The sequence below is a fragment of the Trachemys scripta genome, chromosome 2, assembly GCF_013100865.1.
Source record: "Trachemys scripta elegans isolate TJP31775 chromosome 2, CAS_Tse_1.0, whole genome shotgun sequence".
Lineage (NCBI taxonomy): Eukaryota > Metazoa > Chordata > Testudines > Emydidae > Trachemys > Trachemys scripta.
Window position 1 is genome coordinate 111,805,428 of NC_048299.1, and position 20,664 is coordinate 111,826,091.

A 20,664-nucleotide genomic window follows, 5' to 3' on the forward strand; every position below is an offset into this window, starting at 1 on the left:
CTCTCTATAGATTAAATAAATGGTTGATGGCAACCATTAACACCTTCCAGCAGAATATCTGCCCATCCTTCCAATAGTTTAACATGTTGACACCATGAAACATTTCTCTCCCAGAAAAGGAGTTAAAAAAATGCAGTAGTAGGAGAGAAGGTGTGTGCGAGGGTTGGGGGGAAGGGGGAAGAGTGGCCCAACTCCTGGCATGGGGCAGTGGACAAATAGGTAGCCCTGGCATAAAGGAAAGTAGGGATGAATGGGGGACAATGGTATGGAGGCAGGGGACATGGGTTCACACAGAACCCCTTATATGTGGCAAGGAGGAGAATAGTGGGACGGGAGAAATGATAGGGGCAGGTGGAGTGCTGGACACACAGAGCCCCTGGCACATGGTAGGTGTTGCAAGGAGTCCCTGAAATAGAGGAGGATGGAGAGGTGGCAGCATACAGGGAGGTTTTTTGGGGGGCGAGGGGTGTGGAACAGATGGGTGCAAGGAGTCCAGGTGCATGCAATAAGGTGCAGCCTACAGAAGCAACAAGGAGTGCATAATTTTCTGTCAGGACATTTTTCACCTTGCCTTCACAAATCAATTTTACTCCCATACAAGTCTGTTTGGAGTTTTCCTCTCCCTGTTTGATTTCACTGTCACAACAGTTCCAGCCTCACCTTCCACAGCTACACTGTCAGTTTTGGAGGCCAGCCAAGCAAAGATTTCTGCCCCAAAATACCTTCTCAGATGGTCCTTAAACCTGAAAAGCCATTTGTACTTAAGCTGGATAACACACAGTGCTCAGCCTTCATCAGTAGCAAAGTGTGCAGCCCTCTAGTTTTATGTTCATTACAATCTTGTTTGTTTATTTTCAAGTATTGGCAGGTATGCCATTGACTTCAATGCAAGTAGGATCAGAACTTCAAATTCTGAAGCAAAATAGATCAAAACGTCATGTTTGTCAGCACTCATTAAAAAAATATTAGGCACAATTAACAGGTGTATCCAACACTACTTACATCTGTCCGAGCAATCTAAGCAAAAGGCAGAAACACAATTTTTAGCAGAGCATTCTAGACGCTGTTTATACAAGAGAGATTTTAACTGTATGTAACTATAGTATCCTTGTGGCCAAGATGGAGACTACTCTGTGGGCAGCTCCTTCCCAAGAAACTCCCTTTCGCCCCAGCAGCACCTGTTCCTAAGCCCCTGGAATAAATACACACACACACACACACACCTCGGAATAGTACAACAAATACAGGGAAGGGAAATATAGATTTGCAGAGTCATAAATGGGGAAAAACAAGAGGGGTAGAAGATAGGGGAGAGGAAGAACAAAATAACCTCCAACACGAGGACCCACAGGGACCAAGCCCTGCATCTAGACTCAGAGTTCCGGAATACTGGGCAGAGTTCCAGTCCCGCAGCAAGTCTTGGTTGTCTTTGGTGCCAGTAAACTTTCTCCAGCAAACCCCTTCAGTGCTCTCTGCAAACCCACACAGAGCAACAACCTCCCAAGAGGTGCCGCATAGGGGGAGGAAGGTCACGCAACCACCTCCCCCCCCAGCTTTCTGCCAGGGTTATATGCATTGTCCTAAACCACACTGCATACCACCAGAACCTTTAAATCAGAGGTTATCAAACTGTGGGGCATGACACCTGAGGGGCACAGAGGAAAGTTCAGGGGGGCCAGCGGTATGCCAGGTGGCTTGGGCTTCAGCCCAGTACAACGGGGCTCGGGGAGGGAGCACCACGTCCACCCCCGACTCACCTCTTTTTGTCTGGGTGGGAGGGGCGTAACCAAAAATTGTAACACAAAGGGGGACTCAGCTCAAAAAGTTTTAAAACGGCTGTTTTAAATTGTGCCCTCCCACTATCAACAGTTATGCATTGTCTCTGCCCAATGCAAAGTCACAACCCCCTGTTTTCACAGCCCCATATGGCTGTGCACGACAGCAATACTGGGTCCGGCTCCAATGTGTCCTTCTCAGATGATTCCTCCCTGGCACCATGCTCATTTGGGTCCCATTCAGGGGCGTCCCTAGTCAGCCGCTCTGTCCCGTCTGTACTTTGAACCAGTTCTTGGCTACATGGGCAGCGAGTGAACCGCTCCCTCAGTGAGACTAGCCTCCAGCCCGATCCCTTCTACCTGAGGCCCCCCTCGCATGGCCGGAGGAGCCCTGAGCCCCACCTCCTCCTGCAACCAGAGGAGCCCTGGCCTGCCTGCCCAAGCTCCCCTGGGGAGAGGGGGGGAAATGAGGGCGGGGCCTCAGGGTGGAGCGTGGATGATTCTAAGCCTCCCCTGGCCTACAATACCCATTGCCATGCTCGGCTGCTTTGCTAAATGAGGATCTGCTCACGATAGGCCCTCTTGTCTGAAGCTACTGGCACACACATGCCCCTGTAGGTCCTTCTCCCTTCGCCCCCTGGAATAAACAGCCCTTCCTCTCCCTCAGGACCAGGTTTTAAAGGGGCCATGCTCTCTAAACCCCAAGGGGGGGGGCGCATGCTCTCCCCCAACAAAAATAATTCTTGTTGTCCCCAGTAAGGTGGGCAACTCTAGGCAGCAGATCCCCAGCAGCAGACCCAGGTGCCCTACTGGTCAAGAGCATCCCCAGCATCCAACCCCCTGTACAGGACCCAGGCGTAAGCAGTCTGGTGTAGAAATCTCAGCTGGGATGAGGTCTGACCACCAGGGATAGGAGTCACCAGGCAGGAGTTGGACGAATGGCAAGGCCAGGTCCCATAAACAAGCATCAGGGTCAGTGTCAGACCAGGGTCGAAGATTGGAGATCAGAGACAGGACCAAGTTAGAATCAAGAGGCAGGAATAGGGCTTGAAACCAGACTGGAATGAGAGGCCAGAGATCAGGAGACAAGGCAAATTCTGGCACTGCAGCAGACTGAAGTCTGTGTGGTGGCCCAGAAACTTCCTGGGGTTAAGTAGGGGCACTTGGCCAATCAGCGGCTCACAGGGTACTGTTACTCCAGGTCTCTTGGGTGATATTTCCTGCGGTACCTACTCTCCACAGTGCTTCCTGGCTGCAGCTCTGCGTGGCTTCTGGTGACACTGTGGGAATACCAGCCACCCCAGGCTCCGCAGTCCTGGGCTCTAGTCCCTGGGTCCTTACACCCACAGGCTCCTAAATGTGGAATAGTTTCCCACAAGGCAACTTGCTCCTTCTCCCCTCCCACCCCCCACCCCCGTGGTATAAATGATCACACATCAGCACCTGCCTGGGCTGCCCTTCCTTGGAGGAACAGGTAGGCTGGCCATCAGGCATCAGCTGAGGTGCTACCACTCACCATGGAGGCAAAATGACAGGTCCCTAAGGCATGAAATCAAGGGCATGCAGGTTTAGAGTGGCCATTCGAAATACAGGGTTCTCTTCCCATATTGTCCCTTCCTCATTGGGCCCTCTGCCCTCCCTCCCCCTGCCACAGCTTTGGCAGTGGAGCCACTGGGACAGTCAGCATGGGTTCTCCACCTTCACCCTCCCTTTGTGCAATGACAAGGGGGACCGATACTGTGGGAGCCTCCCAAACAGGCTTCATCTTCACTCTCCAACAAGCTGGGCATCCAGACAGACCAGGTAGATCATCATCAGGTGCACGTCCAACTCATGGGGCTGGCAGGCTCAGAATCCATGGAAACATCCTCATTAGGGAACAGTCCCACAAGTAACAGATGATTCCAGCAGAGAGATCTGGCGGGGCTGTGACTGCCCTCTGAGCATATATAATATACTGGTAGGTCCCCAAGTTTCTCCTCTATAACATATGGGTGTGACGCCCATCAGCCAGCAACTTTGTGTTTTCCCTGATTCCAGGCCAAAACTCAATCACTAATCTCCTGTTGGGAGCTCCTGTTACCATAGGTGCCGATCCCATGGGCGCTCCGGGGCTAGAGCACCCATAAGGAAAAATTGGTGGGTGCTCTGCACCCACTGGCAGCCAAGCTTCCTCCCCACCCAGCCTCACCTCCGCCTCCTCCCCGAGCGCACCACGTCCCCGCTTCTCCTCTGAGGGCTTGCTGCCGCAAAACAAGCTCTGGGAGGGAGTGGGGAGGAGCGGGAAAGTGGCGTACTCAGGGGAGGCAGCGGGGAAGGAGTCCAATAGGGGCAGGGAAGGGGCGGAAACTTTAGGGGAAGGGGTTGGAATGGCTGCGGGGCAGTGGTGGAGTTGGGGGTGGGCCGGGGGAGGGAGGAAATCGAGCACCCACCGGCGCCAGGAGAAGTTGGCGCCTATGCCTGTTACCTCACTCACCAGTCCTAATGGGTTTTGTTCTGTTGATTCTGATGACTCAAGGCTTGTGTCGCTATCTGATATGCCTCCTTCAGTTGATCACTCAGGCAAGTCTCATACCCCAAATATGTTTCCAGTAGTGCCCCACGTGAAGAGAGACTCAGATCAACTGGCAATCGGGCTTCTCAGCCAAACATCAGCACGTATTGTACGGACCCAGTTGCATCATGCCAAGTGCAGTTATAGGCATGTACCAAGTGCTCCACATGCCAGCTCCAGTATTTCTTCTGCTGAGGCTCCAGGGTTCCCAGCATGTTTAATAATGTGCGGTTCACTCATTCTGGCAGCAGATCCTCTTGCAGATGGTAAGGGGTGGCATACTACTTTTTGATCCCCATGATCTTGCACGGTTCTTTTATTAACCAGCTCCCAAAATCCTGTCCCTGGCCTGAGTCTAGTCTCGCATGCAGCCCAAAGTGAACTAAGACATTCTCACACAGGACCTTGAAAACCATGGACGCTTTCTGATCTTTGGTGGGGTAAGCCTGGGTGTAACAAGTTTAATGGTCAGTCACCATCAAAGATATTAGCAGTACCCCAGGGGTCAGGCGCTAGCCAGAAAATCCATAATGACAAGCTTCTTGGGTGCCAAACTTGTGATGTTGACAAGAGGAGCTGCCTGCCTAGGCAGTCTTTTGTCAGATACAACTGATGCAGGTGTGAACATGATGGGCAATGTCAACCCCCCATCCCGGGCCAACAGAATCTCACCTTAACCAGGGCCTTCAACGCCTCTACTCCCAGGTACCCTATTCAACTGTGGCAGGGCTCCAACACCTCTCACCAGTACTTCTGTGATAGCACCAACTGCTTTGGGTGATGTCGCTGGGTATGCTTCTGCCCTTATTAAAAAGTCTCCTGTCCCAAACCAATAGGTGGATCCATCCCTTTAGCAAAAAGACCTCCCTTTGGGTGACTCACCCACTTAGCTTTGAGGTCCTTTCCCCTTTCCAACACATAAAGGGGATCCTTCATCTGTGAATCGGCTCACTGGGCATGCTCCATCTGTTCATCCCTCAGTCTGGGCAGCAGAGGGTCCTGTAGTCTAGTAAAACTTGAGTAGACTGTGGGTGTGGCTTCCGGTGGTACCACAGACAGTCAATCGCTCGTTCTTCATTAGCTGTGGATTTATCCTCCACATCAGATACCCACTGGCATAATGCTCTCAAATCAGGAATCCCCACATCCATCCAAGCAACGAGTAATAAGTCCTCAGTTTAAGGCTGATGAGACAAGGCATCTGCATCCATGTTTGTTGCCTGGACCAATAATGCATGGTGAAATCATAGGCAGAGTGCGCTGCTAACCACAGGCGCCCTGCTACAGATAATTTTGCTGTTCTCTTGACATACATCAAAGGGTTATCATCAGTCTTTATAATAAACTCAGCCCCATAGAGATGGACTGTGAGAGGTTCCATGACTACTTTAATGCCAGGAACTCCACTTGATGAGCAGTGTCGTTCCTTTTAAGGGCTGTGAGGCCTCGACTTACAACAGCTACTGGCTGAGATTTGCCCTTGTGTTTTTGATAAAGGACAGCTTCTAACCTAGTGTAGCATGCATCAATATGAAACATGTGGCTGAGTGGGATCAGCGTACAAGACAGGGGCTTGAGTGAGTTGTCAAATGATTTTCCAGAAAACTTCTTTGCACTCAGCAGTCCATCACTTTCTGAAAGGTGCACTCACAAAGGATTGATCCTGGTGTGGATTCCCCTTCCTATTTGTGGGGATATCCCCTGGTGAGCTCTGTGACTGGATGCATGCACGATGTGGGGAAAATTCTTTAGCAACCTGCGGTAATTGCCACAGAATCCCAGAAATGACTAATTCCTTGAAGGTCATGGGCCTTGGCCAGGTGGTTAACGCCTTCACCTTCTCCAGGTCCATGACCATATTGTCTGTAGATTCTGTGTGTCCCACACGCCTTACAAACATCTGGCAGATGATGCACTTGTCCAGGGATAAGTTGATGCCAGTCTCTTACAAAAGCTCCAGGACTTTGCATGGCCAAGCCTCATGTTCTCCTAAAGTGTGCTTAAATACCACAATGTCATTCAGGTACACCAGACACTAACAGGTGCATGTCCCCTACCATCCACACCATGAATTGTTAAAATGAGGCCGGAGCCCTGGACACCCCCCAAGGCACGTGATTAAATTGGTAAAATCCCAAGGAGCAGATGAAAGCTATCTTCTCCCAGTCCTTCTGTGCCATGGATACTTGATAGTATCCACTGCAGAGATCCAGCAACTGCCTTTCAGGCTATCCAGGTATCACGGGCCCAGGTATTATGTACTGGTTGCGGAGTGTCCCCCAGTTCAGAGTGCGATAATCAATGCACATGTGCACCTTGCCACTTTTCTTTTGCCCTACAGCAATCTGCCATCTTCGATGGCAGCGGGGGATAATCATGTTGACCCCTCTTGTAAAGGCCAGCTGTCCTACATTTGGACATGGTGCTCCACATCTTGAGCACAACTTACATTCCACTCATGCAAAGCGAAAACAGCCTTCCTTTACAGTAACTTCTCACACAGGCAGTCCTTCCACTCAGCAGGAAGAGAGGAATCCAACTGGAAACTATCCCTCTCCAAGGGTTTAGCCTCCGTCTCCTCTTGGGATGGGGGTCACCTCACTCTCCAATATGCAGCTTTTCATAAAGTATTCATTGGCAGCTCCTGCAGGTAATTGTTTCCCACCATCTCATGGAACTTCCACACCAATCTCTGAAACAGGTTTATATTTGTCCTTAGGATCCAGGGTGCACACACTCTTCTTTCTGGATCTGAGCAGACCAGCATCAACATTTCTATTTTCTGGGTTGCCCTGTGTTGTCCTTCAGAAATTGGACCTTCAAAAGGTATATCCCTGATAACGGCAGAAGTCACAACCATTTCCCAGACTGTTGGGCCGGACAGGAAGTGCAACAATAAATACCACAGGTATTCTCAGTAGCAAGAGTCATAAAGTATCATGATCTGCCATCCGCTGTCCAACAATGCCTCACACAATCATCCTTCTATATGGATGAACTCTACAGCCTGGAGTCCTATCAGCCCATTCAGGTACCCCGTCTGTGGTTTTTCCTGGGGAGCTTTGAACTTTCAGCGTTTCCCTGAAGCTCCCCAACAGTTCACTACAGTTGTTGGGATACAGCTGCATGGTCTGTCTCATTCTGGTAGTCCGAGGCATAGTGCCCAACTCTCTCTCAGTTGAAACAGAAATCTTCTTGTGGACTATCACCGCTTCGATGGTCCTCCCTTGGCAGCCCCCTACTGCTACTTTCCCCTCTTGCAGGTGGCAAGGTATGTCTTTGAGTCTTCACCATGGCCATTTCTCAGGTCAATTCGCTCAGAGCCACCACCACTGATGGGGCCTCTTCCCTTTCTTCAAGCCCTAGTAGTGTAACTCCCTGCCATCTTCAGCTGCACCACTGGGCCACCCACAATGATCACTCCTCCTCTTCAGGTCTTCTCAAATAAGATCATGGAACAGGGAGGGGTTTGGGGCCTGCTTCCACAGCCACAGTTGCCACATCATCCCATCTTGTTGGATGCCCAGAAGATCTGGTCCAACCCAGTGGAATCACTACCTGCTGCAACAAGTCCTCTAGTCTTTTGATGAAACCTGACAGACATTCACGGGGCTCCTGATAGGTGTGGTGGAAATGATAATACAGATCTTCATCGCTGCCAGTGTCGCTGTAGATGCTCTCAAGAGTGGCTAAATAGTCTTGCACCATTGCAGCCAGTTGGGAGTCTTTCAGGGTTTGGACGATTCGGATGGTAGGTCCATGCAGACTCTTGAGCACCCATATCTGCTTCTGGGCATCCGAGCATTCCCACTCTTGGACAAGGGGTACTGCAAAATCCCTCCAGGTCTTATAATCATCCTTCCCCAAAGGCAAGGGTGACACCCCTGAGAAAGAATGTAACCGCTTGTATGGTGCATTTTCATACGCTGGCTTCAATGCATCTTTGAGGGCATTCTCCAGCTCATTAGCCCACTCTAGCACTCTGGGTGCTGCAAGGGCCAGAGCACCTCCCAATGCTGAGATTAATTCCTCTGTAGTGAATCAAGTGATGCAGGCGTACCAAGAAAGGGCAGTTCTGGTCCCAGGATTTTCTAGGGTGTAACTCCCACTTGCACCTCTTTGGGAGCCTTGTCCAGATACTTCCTTGGAGTGAGTATATAGAGATACCAGGCCCTTCACTACATAGATGTAAATACAGCTGTGTATCTTCACTATCTCCAGTATTCCCACTGCATCTAGGCTCTCCTCAATTTCACTGGGTTCCATCTCTTACAGAAACCCCACCAACAGCACCTCTTTGGTTTCTGAGATTCGCATCCCTTGGCACAGGGATCTAGTAATCGCCTCTCTTTGCTTTTCTAACTAAGAGAAATCACTCAGGTGTCTCTTTGCTCCGCAAAGTAGTGCTCAGGGTGCATGATGTCCCTGCGTGCATGTGTGTACTGCACATACCCATATAGGGTCAGCAGCAGCAGGGATCAAACCTGGGACCTCTTGATCTTAATGCATGAGCTAAAAGACATTCCTCTATTAGCCAAGTCTGTAGCAGGCTCATTCAGCTCTAGCAGGCCTAGCCACCACTAATGGGGGACAGAGTGCTACACCAAGGGTGGGGAAGCACATCTCGAGCTCCAGAGACTTTCCAGTTGAAGTCCCCATATGGACCACCAGATGTAACAATAGGGCCCTCGTGTCCAAGATGGAGACTGTTCTGTGGGCAGCCCTGGACAAGAAAAGGCATGCTCTGGAATGCAGCAAAACTCCCTTCCAACGCAGGGGCATCTGCTCCAAACCCCCTGCAGTAAAAAAAACCACACACACACACATATATATTATATAAAGAAGGAAAATATTTATTTACAGAGTGATGAATGGGGAAAAACAAGAGGGGTAGAAGATAGGGAGAGAGGAAGAACAGGGTTACATCCAACATGAGGACCCACAGGGGCCAAGCCCTGCGTCTAGACTCAGAATACAGGAATCCTGGGCAGAGTTCCAGTCAGGCAGTGAGTCTTGGGTGCTCCTGGTTGTCTTCAGTGCCAGTAAACTTTCCCCAACACACCCTTCCAGTGCCCCCTTCTGCCCCACTCTGCAAACCCAGAGCAACAGCCTCCCTCCTTATTTCCAATGCAAAGTCACACGCCCACAGCCCCATACAGCTCTGGGTGACAGTAATACTGGGTCTGGCTCTGGTTTGTGCTTCTCAGGGGATTCCTCCCTGACATGGTGCTCCTCCTGGCTCCTGTCCTGGGGTGTCCCCGGTCAGCCACTCTGTCCCTCCCAGGCTTCAGACCAGTTCTCGAGTGCTTCACGACATGAAGGCCTGTTCACTGTAGGCCCTCACTCTCCTGCTCTCCCCTCCCCTCAGAACAACCAGTGCTTCCTCTCCCTCAGGATGAGGTTTTAAAGGGGTCATGCTCTCCAGGGGCGGCTCCAGGCACCAGTGCAGCAAGCGTGTGCCTGGGGCGGCAAGCCGCGGGGAAGGCCTGCCAGTCGCTGTGAGGGCGGCAGTCGGGCAGGGCCTTCAGTGGCCTGCAGGAGGTCTGCCAGTCCCATGGTTTCAGTGGCGGGTACGCCGAAGCCGCGGGACCGGCAGATCACCCGCAGAAACGTCGCCGAATCTGCGTGACCGCGGACTGCCCGCAGGCATGCCACTGAAGGCTGCCTGACTGCCGTGCTTGGGGCAGCAAAAAACAGAGCTACCCCTGATGCTCTCTAACCCCCAACATTAGCATACAGCACTAAACCCTTTTATTTTTTCTTGATTGCATCTCTCTCTCTCTTTTGCTTAGACAAAATTTGATCTTGCTGTTTTAAAAATATTCCATAAGTGCATTTATAGGGAATTCTATTTTCTGTCTGTAATTATTTATGTCACATTAAAGCAACAGAGACAAAACTCAACAGATTGAACTTTTTTCCTCATTTTTGGTCAACATTTATACTGAGTAAAGGGATTAGCAGCTGGAGAAATGAAATCTTCTCCTTATTCAGATGTAATTGCTTGTGGCAATTCAGTGCAAGCTTCCCTTGCAGTGTCTCTATAGCTATCAATAAGAATCAGAGGTAATGCAATCCTTTTGAGCTCTGCTCTGGACTGAATTTCTTCAATTTGGGCCCAAATCTGCACTCAAGTTGGTCAGCAAGTGGCATGATTGCTGTGAGCCATGTACTGTTCACTGCAGAGTGAAGCCTAAAGATCTTTTCCACAATTTTTCAAAGCATTGTAAAAGATTTAGTCATGCAACATTCATTCATTTCATTGGCTTTATGAGGAACTGTGTGGCTAAAAGTGTACTTGTGCCTAGCACTATGGACAGGGCAAGGCAGGGTAGACTATACAGAGCTGCATAAAGACCACTGTTGAAATGCTCATTGCCACCAATTCACATACACAGTAATAATAATAATAATAAAACTGATTACACACCTTTCCTACTGCTTCTTTTAGTTCGCAAAACAGTATTTCAGACTTTTATGAAGTTACACATGCCATTCAAGAGAACTGCTTTAGATTAAAAAAAAAAAAAGAGAGAGACTTGATTCTGATCTGAGAACCAAATGGTTGTTATTGATTTATTACAAAAATCAAAGCTATCTACCTTTATAATTTATAAACGTTGCAAGATTGCTGATGTACATAAAGTAAAGTAAGTTCAATTTTCATTATATTTCCACAAAGAAAATAGAAACCTTCTCAGATTGCTTAAAGGTAAACCCTTAAAAGCAAGGATATATCCAGTTAAGATATCCTTCTTTAACATACCTTAACACAACACACATACATATTCACTGCTAAACTCCACCCCACTGTAAATAAGCCACATACACCTCTGGCACGTACAGTAATATAATACACACACAACATTCCTCACAATCACACTGTAAAACATTTTTACTCCAACCTGGCAACATCAGCATGTCAGTATGCAGGTGAATTGTATGATGAGTTATTCTCCACCATACTAGCTCTGCATCACCTAAGGATTCCTCCTACATTGGAGTCAATTCCCAGATCTACTGGGTTGCCATTTGCTGGCAGAGTAGCTCCAAAGGATTGTAGTGGAACAAAGAATCAAGCCCACAATATTCTGCAATTGTCCAAGCATAGGAAGGAAGCAAGCCAACAGATCCACCACAGGTTTCACAGAAACATATGAACAATATTCCACTATTTGCAATGAAAAGACTGGGTCCAAATTCACTTGGTTAAAATACAGTATGAAAGGAGCCACAACAGTTCAGTCCAGTCATTTCCTTGCTATGCTGTGAGGAAGCGGCTGAACAAAATAGTCATACGTGATAATTTCAAGTATTTTTCTATTTTAACCTGGTAGCTCTTCTCAACTGTTTCCTGTATTTCATTAAACAAACAGCTCCAGAGTTCCAGCAACAGTAGCCTTTAATTCCAGTTAAGATCCTGGGCCAAATTAAGTCAAGCCACTAACCTTGGGAGAGCTTCTGTATCAGCCTAAACCACTCATGTTATGACCTCTTTTCTGTAGTATACTACTATTTTGAACTTCTAAGCACCTTTTCATCCATGGATCTTAAAGCACTTTTCCAAAACATTGCCTAACAAGGACTCGGCTCTCCAGGAAGGTAGATAAGAGATCATTTCACCCACCACTAAAACAGGGAGAAGCACAGCAGCTGTTCAAAAGCGTACAGCAATTCTATACGACTATTTAGCACATGGAGCATTGTGAACAACTAAAAATCTAGCAGGAAATCACTCAGAATGTAATTAACAGAAATGGAATTTGGTCAGGAAAATGGAGTTAACACCCCTATTATTACAATAAGCACTGTGGGATTTTTAATGGCCACAGTATTGACCTGTTGAAAAATTGGTCAGGATGCAGAAAAGAGAGACAAAAATGATTTGAGGGCTAGAGAAAATGTCTTACAGTGAGAGACTAAGAGCTCAATCTGTATAGTTTATCAAAAAGAAGATCAAGAGGTGACTGACTTGATCATAGTGTATAAGTACCTTCAAGGGAAGAAGTTACTAAGTATAAAGGGCTCTTTAATCTAGTGGAGAAAGGCATAACAAGAACCAGTGGCTGGAAGCTGGAGCCAGACAAATTCAAATTAGAAATCAGGCACACATTTTTAATAGTGAGGGTGATTCATCATTGGAACAAACTACCAAGGGAAGCAGTGGATTCTTCAGAGCAAGACTGGATGCCTTTGTACATCAGTCAAACACAAGTTATTGGGCTCAAAACTGAGTGAAATGTATTGGCCTGTGATATACAGGAAGTCAGACTATATAATCTAATGGTCCCGTCTGGATTTAAACTCTATGAATGAATGGCCTCATCAGTTTTACCTCTAATCCATAAGAGCAAGTACATCTAGCAGCATACAGTGCAGGCAGTGGTTCAGTACCAAATAAGATTGGGGAGAGTGGGGGAAAACACACACATCGCTGAATCATCAGTAGTGCTTTCTGAAACCACCTGTGAGTTTCTTTAAGGTCAGCCATTCAAGTACTGGTGCACCCCAACATTGCTTAACTTGAGAGAGTGGCGGGGGGAATGTCTGCACTGCAAGTGAAGGCATGATCATAGCAGGGGTAAGTATAGCCTGTCAGTTTTAGTCAGGCTAGTGTGGATGACAACAACGTGCAAATGTGTCAGCACAGGCTTCAATACAGGCTAGTAGTGCAAGTACAGCCCTCCAGCAACCATGGGTATGTACTCTGGTTGGTAGCCCATGCCACTGCATGTATGCTGCTATCCTTACCTGTGCTAGCTAAATTAAAGCTAGCATGGTTATGCCTACCTGGGTTACCTGTATAAACAGACGCTAATACAGGCTGCCTGAGGGATTCTGTTCCAGTCCTTTTCTTTTGAGGGAAGTCAGCTGGCTACCTGTTGCAGACATTGTCTCTAGTTGGTGCTCCTTTAAGCCCTTTCAAGATAAACACAGTCCTTAACATTTAACTTCAAAGCCAAAAGCTCTCAGGTCCTTCCAATATAGGGATTTCTTTGTCAGCAGAGTTTGTTAGGACTTGCACTTTCAAAGCACTAATTGGACTAAATACTCCATTCAATGCTGTACTTTAAATTTGCCTTTAATATCTTATCAGGAATAGGCATGCTGTTTCTATGTGCTTCCCTCAGTGAAACAGGCTGTTACCTTCAGGGGCTCCACTATATGGTCAGTTTTCTTCAAACATCTCTCTAACATGTTCATTTTGTTTGATATCCCCTATATTTAAACTTTGAGACACAGAAGTACACTGAAACAAGTAATATTTGCCAGCAATTAGTTCTGTGAGAGCTGTAGTAGAGCAAGGTTCTCAAAGTTTTTCTTTCTGAGCACGCCCCCACCCGCCCGCGCAACTTGCTATAAAAACTCCAAGGCCCAGCTATGCCACAACTACTGTTTTTCTGCATTTAAAAGCCAGGGCGGGCATTAGGGGGTAGCAAGCAGGGCAATTGCCCAGGGCCCTACACCACAGGAGGCCCCGCGAAGCTAAGTTGCTCAGGCTTTGGCTTCAGCCCCGGGTGATGGGGCTTGTGGCCCCGAGGTGCAGTCCTGCATGGTGGGGCTTTGGCTTTCTGGCCTAGTGAGTCTAACACCAGTCATGCTTGGAGGACCCCCTGAAACCAGCTCACAGCCCCCCCGGGGGCCCCCAAACCCCAGTTGAGAACCACTGGGGAGGACAGTAGCACCGTAGATGCAGGGAAAGCTTCAGCAACTGCATTAACTACATGGACCTTGAAGAAGTCTGGCCTGTCACTCTTGCTCTTTGGCATTATTCCAGCAGCACTAGATAAAGTCCACGTTTAAATGCTTCGAGACCGCACAAACGACATGTACATGCACACACGTGCACATACGTGCAAAAAGAATAGCAGAAAAAGAAGGAACAGCAAAGAAACCTAGAAGAGCGGCACAGTTTAGGCTCCCCCTTATTTATCTATCTTTTAAAAATCCAATTGTATACCTGCTGCCTGGTCCAAAGTCCTGAAACAGCTCCTCTTCTTGGTAAAAGCAGATTTAACTGCCCCACCCTCCCTCCTCTCTGTGTCTCATGCACATGTACCACAAGCACAAAGAGGCTGATTTTCCACTTGTTCAGATGAACTCAAAACTTAGGTCTGCTCTACATTTTAAATTTAGGTCAACATAGCTACGTTGATCATGGTGTGTGAAAAATCCGCCCCCCTGAGTGACATAGGTCTGCTGACCTAATCCCCAGTGTAAACAAAACAAGGTCAACAGAAGAATGCTTCCATCAACCTAGCTACTGTTGCTCAGAAAAGTGGTGTTCCTACACCGACAGAAAACCCGTCCATCACTGTATGCTGTATCTACCCTACAGGGTTACGCCAGCATACACCTAGGGTATAGTCCCTGGAGAGTAAACATATCCTGAATTACTGCATGCCAAGGAAACAAGGCCAGCACAAAATCGGCCTGAGAGACACTGTATCACTAGTACTGTAGATAAATCCCCTTGGGCAGAAAAAGGCCCTTGCAGCCTGGCAAGACTTGCTAGTACCTGTGTATTCCGATATTCAGCCACACACCCAACCCAGAAAACCAGCAGATCTCATTTCCAGGGACAAAGCAGCTGACAATCCAAAAGCAAAAAAAACCCAAACACAGAGCAGAAATAGAGTACAAGAAAGCAGAGCCATTTGGATTCTAGCACATGTACATCGCCATCGTGAAAACTGTTAAACTCAAGCATTATAACTGGCTAGTAGAAGCATGTAAGAACCTCTCCTGCCTATATGTACAGCAATGATCTCCATTTTTAATCTGATAAAGTTCCTCCTCAACTCACTGAACTCAATCTACTCCAGCCTTGTGCCCATTTGAGGCCAAAGATAACTTTCATTGCACAGAAGATGTCTGAGCACATGAGATTTCTAAAACAAACAATAGTAACAGACACTTAACTATAGTAGGTCTTCAACTCAACTAATATTAATCTTTTCTCCACTTTGAAGGCGTTTAAAGCAAGCATTTAAAACACAAGTGTGTGAGAACTGTCTATTCACGACAAGCAAAATTTTAATTGTTTCTCTGACCTGCCAAAATATGACACACATGCCATAATTTATGAGAGTTACAAAGAGAGGCATTTCGAGTGGAAAAAAAAAGACACATTTGTTTAATTTCATTGAAATCCACTGCATGAGAAGGTCTTTTCAGAGAGAGAGAGAGAAAGGAAAAATTAAAAATATTTTGCTAAACACTATTGTCTGTCTTCCTTAAATAGGGTCAGCAGGTATGCATACACAAGTAAGATGGTGAAGTAAGTCATTTGGAGTAAGGAATTTGAAGAACGGCTAGCCAAAAACTCCAAAGGTAATAACAAAATGTTTTTTAAGTACATCAGAAGCAGGAAGCCTGCTAAACAACCAGTGGGGCCCCTTGATGATCGAGATACAAAAGGAGCGCTTAAAGACGATAAAGTCATTGCGGAGAAATTAAATGGATTCTTTGCTTCAGTCTTCATGGCTGAGGATGTTAGGGAGATTCCCAAACCTGAGCTGGCTTTTGTAGGTGACAAATCTGAGGAACTGTCACGGATTGATGTGTCACAAGAGGAGATTTTGGAATTAATTGATAAACTTAACATTAACAAGTCACCAGGACCAGATGACATTCACCCAAGAGTTCTGAAAGAACTCAAATGTGAAGTTGCGGAACTGTTAACTAAGATTTGTAACCTGTCCTTTAAATCGGCTGATGTACCAATGACTGGAAGTTAGCTAATGTAACGCCAATATTTAAAAAGGGCTCTAGAGGTGATCCCGGCAATTACAGACCAGTAAGTCTAACGTCTGTACTGGGCAAATTAGTCGAAACAATAGTTAAGAATAAAATTGTCCGACACATAGAAAAACAAACTGTTGAGCAATAGTCAACATGGTTTCTGTAAAGGGAAATCGTGTCTTACTAATCTATTAGAATTCTTTGAAGGGTCAACAAACATGTGGACAAGGGGGATCCAGTGGACATAGTGTACTTAGATTTCCAGAAAGCCTTTGACAAGGTCCCTCACCAAAGGCTCTTATGTAAATTAAGCTGCCATGGGATAAAAGGGAAGGTCCTTTCATGGATTGAGAACTGGTTAAAAGACAGGGAACAAAGGGTAGGAATAAATGGTAAATTCTCAGAATGGAGAGGGGTAACCAGTGGTGTTCCCCAAGGGTCAGTCCTTGGACCAATCCTATTCAACTTATACATAAATGAACTGGAGAAAGGGGTAAACAGTGAGATGTCAAAGTTTGCAGATGATACTAAACTGCTAAAGATAGTTAAGTCCAAAGCAGACTGTGAAGAACTTCAAAAAGATCTCACAAAACTAAGTGATTGGGCAACAAAATGGCAAATGAAATTTAATGTGGATAAATGTAAAGTAACGCACATTGGAAAAAATAACCCCAACTATACATACAATATGATGGGGGCTAATTTAGCTACAACAAGTCAGGAAAAAGATCTTGGAGTCATCGTGGATAGTTCTCTGAAAATGTCCACGCAGTGTACAGAGGCGGTCAAAAAAGCAAACAGGATGTTAGGAATCATTAAAAAGGGGATAGAGAATAAGACTGAGAATATATTATTGCCCTTATATAAATTGATGGTACACCCTCGTCTCGAATACTACGTACAGATGTGGTCTCCTCATCTCAAAAAAGATATACTGGCACTAGAAAAGGTTCAGAAAAGGGCAACTAAAATGATTAGGGGTTTGGAACGGGTCCCATATGAGGAGAGATTAAAGAGGCTAGGACTCTTCAGCTTGGAAAAGAGGAGACTAAGGGGGGATATGATAGAGGTATATAAAATCATGAGTGATGTGGAGAAAGTGGATAAGGAAAAGTTATTTACTTATTCCCATAATACAAGAGCTAGGGGTCATCAAATGAAATTAATAGGCAGCAGGTTTAAAACAAATAAAAGGAAGTTCTTCTTCACGCAGCGCACAGTCAACTTGTGGAACTCCTTACCTGAGAAGGTTGTGAAGGCTAGGACTATAACAGAGTTTAAAAGAGAACTGGATAAATTCATGGTGGTTAAGTCCATTAATGGCTATTAGCCAGGACGGGTAAGGAATGGTGTCCCTAGCCTCTGTCCGTCAGAGGATGGAGATGGATAGCAGGAGAGAGATCACTTGATCATTGCCTGTTAGGTTCACTCCCTCTGGGGCACCTGGCATTGGCCACTGTCGGTAGACAGGATACTGGGCTAGATGGACCTTTGGTCTGACCCGGTACGGCCTTTCTTATGTTCTTATCATTATACTGCAGAAAAATCAGACTTGTGTGACAAGTAAACTATGTAATGCAAGAGAATGCTTGACTTTCTATGGCGCATTGCTATTTTACCTGGTAACTGCATTTAGTTTTTCCTCTCAAAGCCCACATTTCAGTCCAGCTAGTTACCCAAACTGAAACATTAGATGGATTATCCTTTAGTCAGTATATACCTAGACATACAATTAAGTCCGTTAGTCTGTGAACAGATGATACACAACAATCAGATAGGCTTAATGGCCTCTCCTCCTTAAGAGCACTAGTTTGTCTTTGTTGTTTTAGTACAAAGTTGAGGGCTCTAACAAAACAATGTTTAGGAAAAGCCACATTGCATTTGGCTATATGTAGTGTAGCTAGAATGTCATAAATAAGAATAGCAGTTTTCAACGCAGTCAATCTGTAGGCTAAAACATGTATTAAAGATATAATTATAAATAACTGCCATACATAAACTTCAATGTATACAGACCTTTTTCCAGTTACAATAATCTTAAATATAATAGTGGGGTGGGGGGAAGATCTACATTATCTGTGAATTGTTCTATGCATGGCTCCATAAAACCTAATGCTATTTTAATACTTAACAGTGGACATTGCACTTAGGCTGTCACAAGTGATACACTGGTTGCAGTCATATGGCTGTGGTCCATAAACAGACACAAAAGAGCTCAGTACAACCATTAGAGAAAAAAAGCTGTAACTAATTTTGAAAGGCATGTAGCTACTGGCAAGAAGAAACAACGATTGCTGAAATGTTAAGAACCAAAATTGAATCTTTTCATATCTGTGCTCTTGTTAACAATCATCGTTTAAGCCTGAGAACACAGCCTGCAAAGAAAATTCTTTACACTTCCCCATTTGTTCTCAATTTTTCATTTTAACAGGAAAAAAAATATCTTTAAATCCCACTAAGATGTGCAAATGTTATAAAGGACAAGCTATCTAAAGACATAAACAGAGCTGTGTGAAAAAATTCTCCCCTGGCAGCAAGATCAGTGAAAATAAAATCATTTTCTGTAATCACATTTCGAAGTTTTCCTGGTTTATGTCAAAATGAAAGGCAAGCCTTTGCACAAACTTCCCCAGTGACATTTTGAAGCGTTCATGGTGAAAAAGCTGTGGTTCCCAGGGAACAATTACAAAATTATACACTGTAGCAAATTTCTGAACTTAAAAAAAAATCCATTTTCATACTTGAATATTCAAACACTAATATTTTGCAATACTAATGGGAGAAGAAAAAATCCTACTTGCCCAAAGTAGAGCTGCAGCCATGCACAAACCACCCGTTTTACCAGAGTTTGAAGTAGTAATTTCAACTACTTACTTTTATAATTAACTAGCTCTGAAAAGGGTAATTGGCTAATTAAAACATGTGTTTTCTCACTTTTTTCCTTCTTGTATACTGTATTTTGCTTTTCTACCTGCTGTCAGTCTGTTGTCTGTGAGCGTTCTTGTATGCCAAAAGCTAAGAAGGGCTGTTTAGATCTGTTCTATGTAGCTTTATGTGACAAAGCTCTAACTAATACTGGAATGTTTTTAATAATTGGATCCTTCCTACCCACCAAATGCTTTATAAAGTGACTGCCTGGTCTGTATCAAAACACAAAGGGTTTCATAATGAGAGACTTAAGAAGCGCTGGGTAAACAGGAATAGGTAGTTTTACCTTAATAATGTGGAATAAAATTAAAACCTTTACACAATTAATGCAGAGCCAGATATCATCTGAAACATTTGGGTGAACAAGTCCGGTGAAGGCAGCACTCTCTTCTGCGTGGAATGAAGGGAGCATTTGCTCGACTCAGGCTAAACAGTCACCCATGGAGTGCTACTAACATCAACCATGCAAGAATCCAGCTCTTTCCAGGCCAGGTGCTGTTGCATGTCCTCCAAGCAGGGGAGCGGGAGGAGGAGGAGTCCTACTCAAAGATGCAGCTGCCAACGCTCACGGGCTCCATCCTGCAGTGTTAGACAAGATGCAGCTGGAGCAAGATCCCAGCTGCCTGGCACTGATCTGACGGCCGATCCAGAGAAGGGAAACAGCTTTACACTGCACCTCTCTCCTGCTCCTACCCCAGTGGGAGAGGGAACGTCGCCCAAATAAAGAGGGCAAAAGGCCAGGCCGGGAGGTTGCTAAAGACGAGGTCCCTGCCCGTTTCTCTACCCCCCCCCCCGGGGGGAGATGGTTATATAATGCCGGGAACGTGCAACAAGCGCACCTAGCTGCTCTGGCACAGGCGCCTCGGGCAGGTTGCGCGCAGCGATCGCATCCTGCCGGTTAGCCAGAGCAAAGGCTGCTGCTACCTCGGGCGCAAAGTCCACCACAAACGCCGCTCTCCGGCGCGGTGCCACCCCGGGCCGCTCTTCTAATGCCACGAGAGAAGCGCAGCCAGCCAGTCCCGGAGCCCAGCGGCGGCTCCACGTGCCGCCCTCGCTGCGGCGCGCAAGGGGATGGCGAGGGGCTGCAGCCTGCGCTGCGCAGTCCCGCGGGCACCCCCTGCGCTGCGCCTCAGTGGCACCAGCTGACCCTTGGCCAGCTCCAGGCAGCGCCCTGAGCTCCCGCCTGCCCGCCGCGGGGATGCCTTACGCTGCCCTCGCCCCCCTGACAAGGCGCCCACTTACCCCACGGCTCTGAGCGGGCGCGGGTCCCCCCAGCCTGGCAGCCACCCGGGAGCCGACGCACGCAGGGAAACCCAGCCACCGCGAGCCGGGCGCCGCCGCTCCGCCCCCGCTGGGCTGGCATTGGTGAGCGGCCCGGCGCCCGCCCCCATAGGCTGTGCGGGGAGGGCCCCGCCCTGGCTCCCGTCGGGTGTGAGGTAATGAATTAGCGCGCCCAGAGCCGCTGCCTTAAATGGCTGGTTGCAGGCCGGAGTGCCCGGCCATCGCGCCTGTTATTTATACCCTCGCGCGCCTCCCCGGCGCTGCCGCTGCGCCCGGGGCCCGGCGGCAGGTGCCCGGGCAGGTAGGGGGCAGGCAGCGAGCAAGAGGCCAATCACAGCGCCGAGGGGCGGCGGCTCTGCTGCGGGAAGGCTGGAGCTCGGA

The 20,664-nt window shown here is 47.2% G+C and overlaps 1 protein-coding gene across 5 annotated transcripts in view; it reads right to left on the bottom strand.

Moving 5' to 3' along the window:
* The window catches only part of TPPP (tubulin polymerization promoting protein), a 124,106-nt gene extending 103,717 nt beyond the window's left edge, over positions 1-20,389 (bottom strand). For 2 of the 5 annotated variants that reach the window (XM_034761419.1, XM_034761420.1), the window contains exon 1: positions 20,245-20,389. Coding sequence is in view for 2 of the 5 variants with exons in the window: in XM_034761421.1 (XP_034617312.1) it covers positions 19,322-19,356 (35 nt within the window). In the remaining 3 variants the exon portion in view is untranslated. Of the gene's footprint in view, positions 1-19,288; positions 20,059-20,244 lie in introns of those variants that run through there. The other 3 variants (XM_034761421.1, XM_034761423.1, XM_034761422.1) reach the window with 3 other exon arrangements.
* Positions 20,390-20,664: the final 275 nt, after the last annotated feature.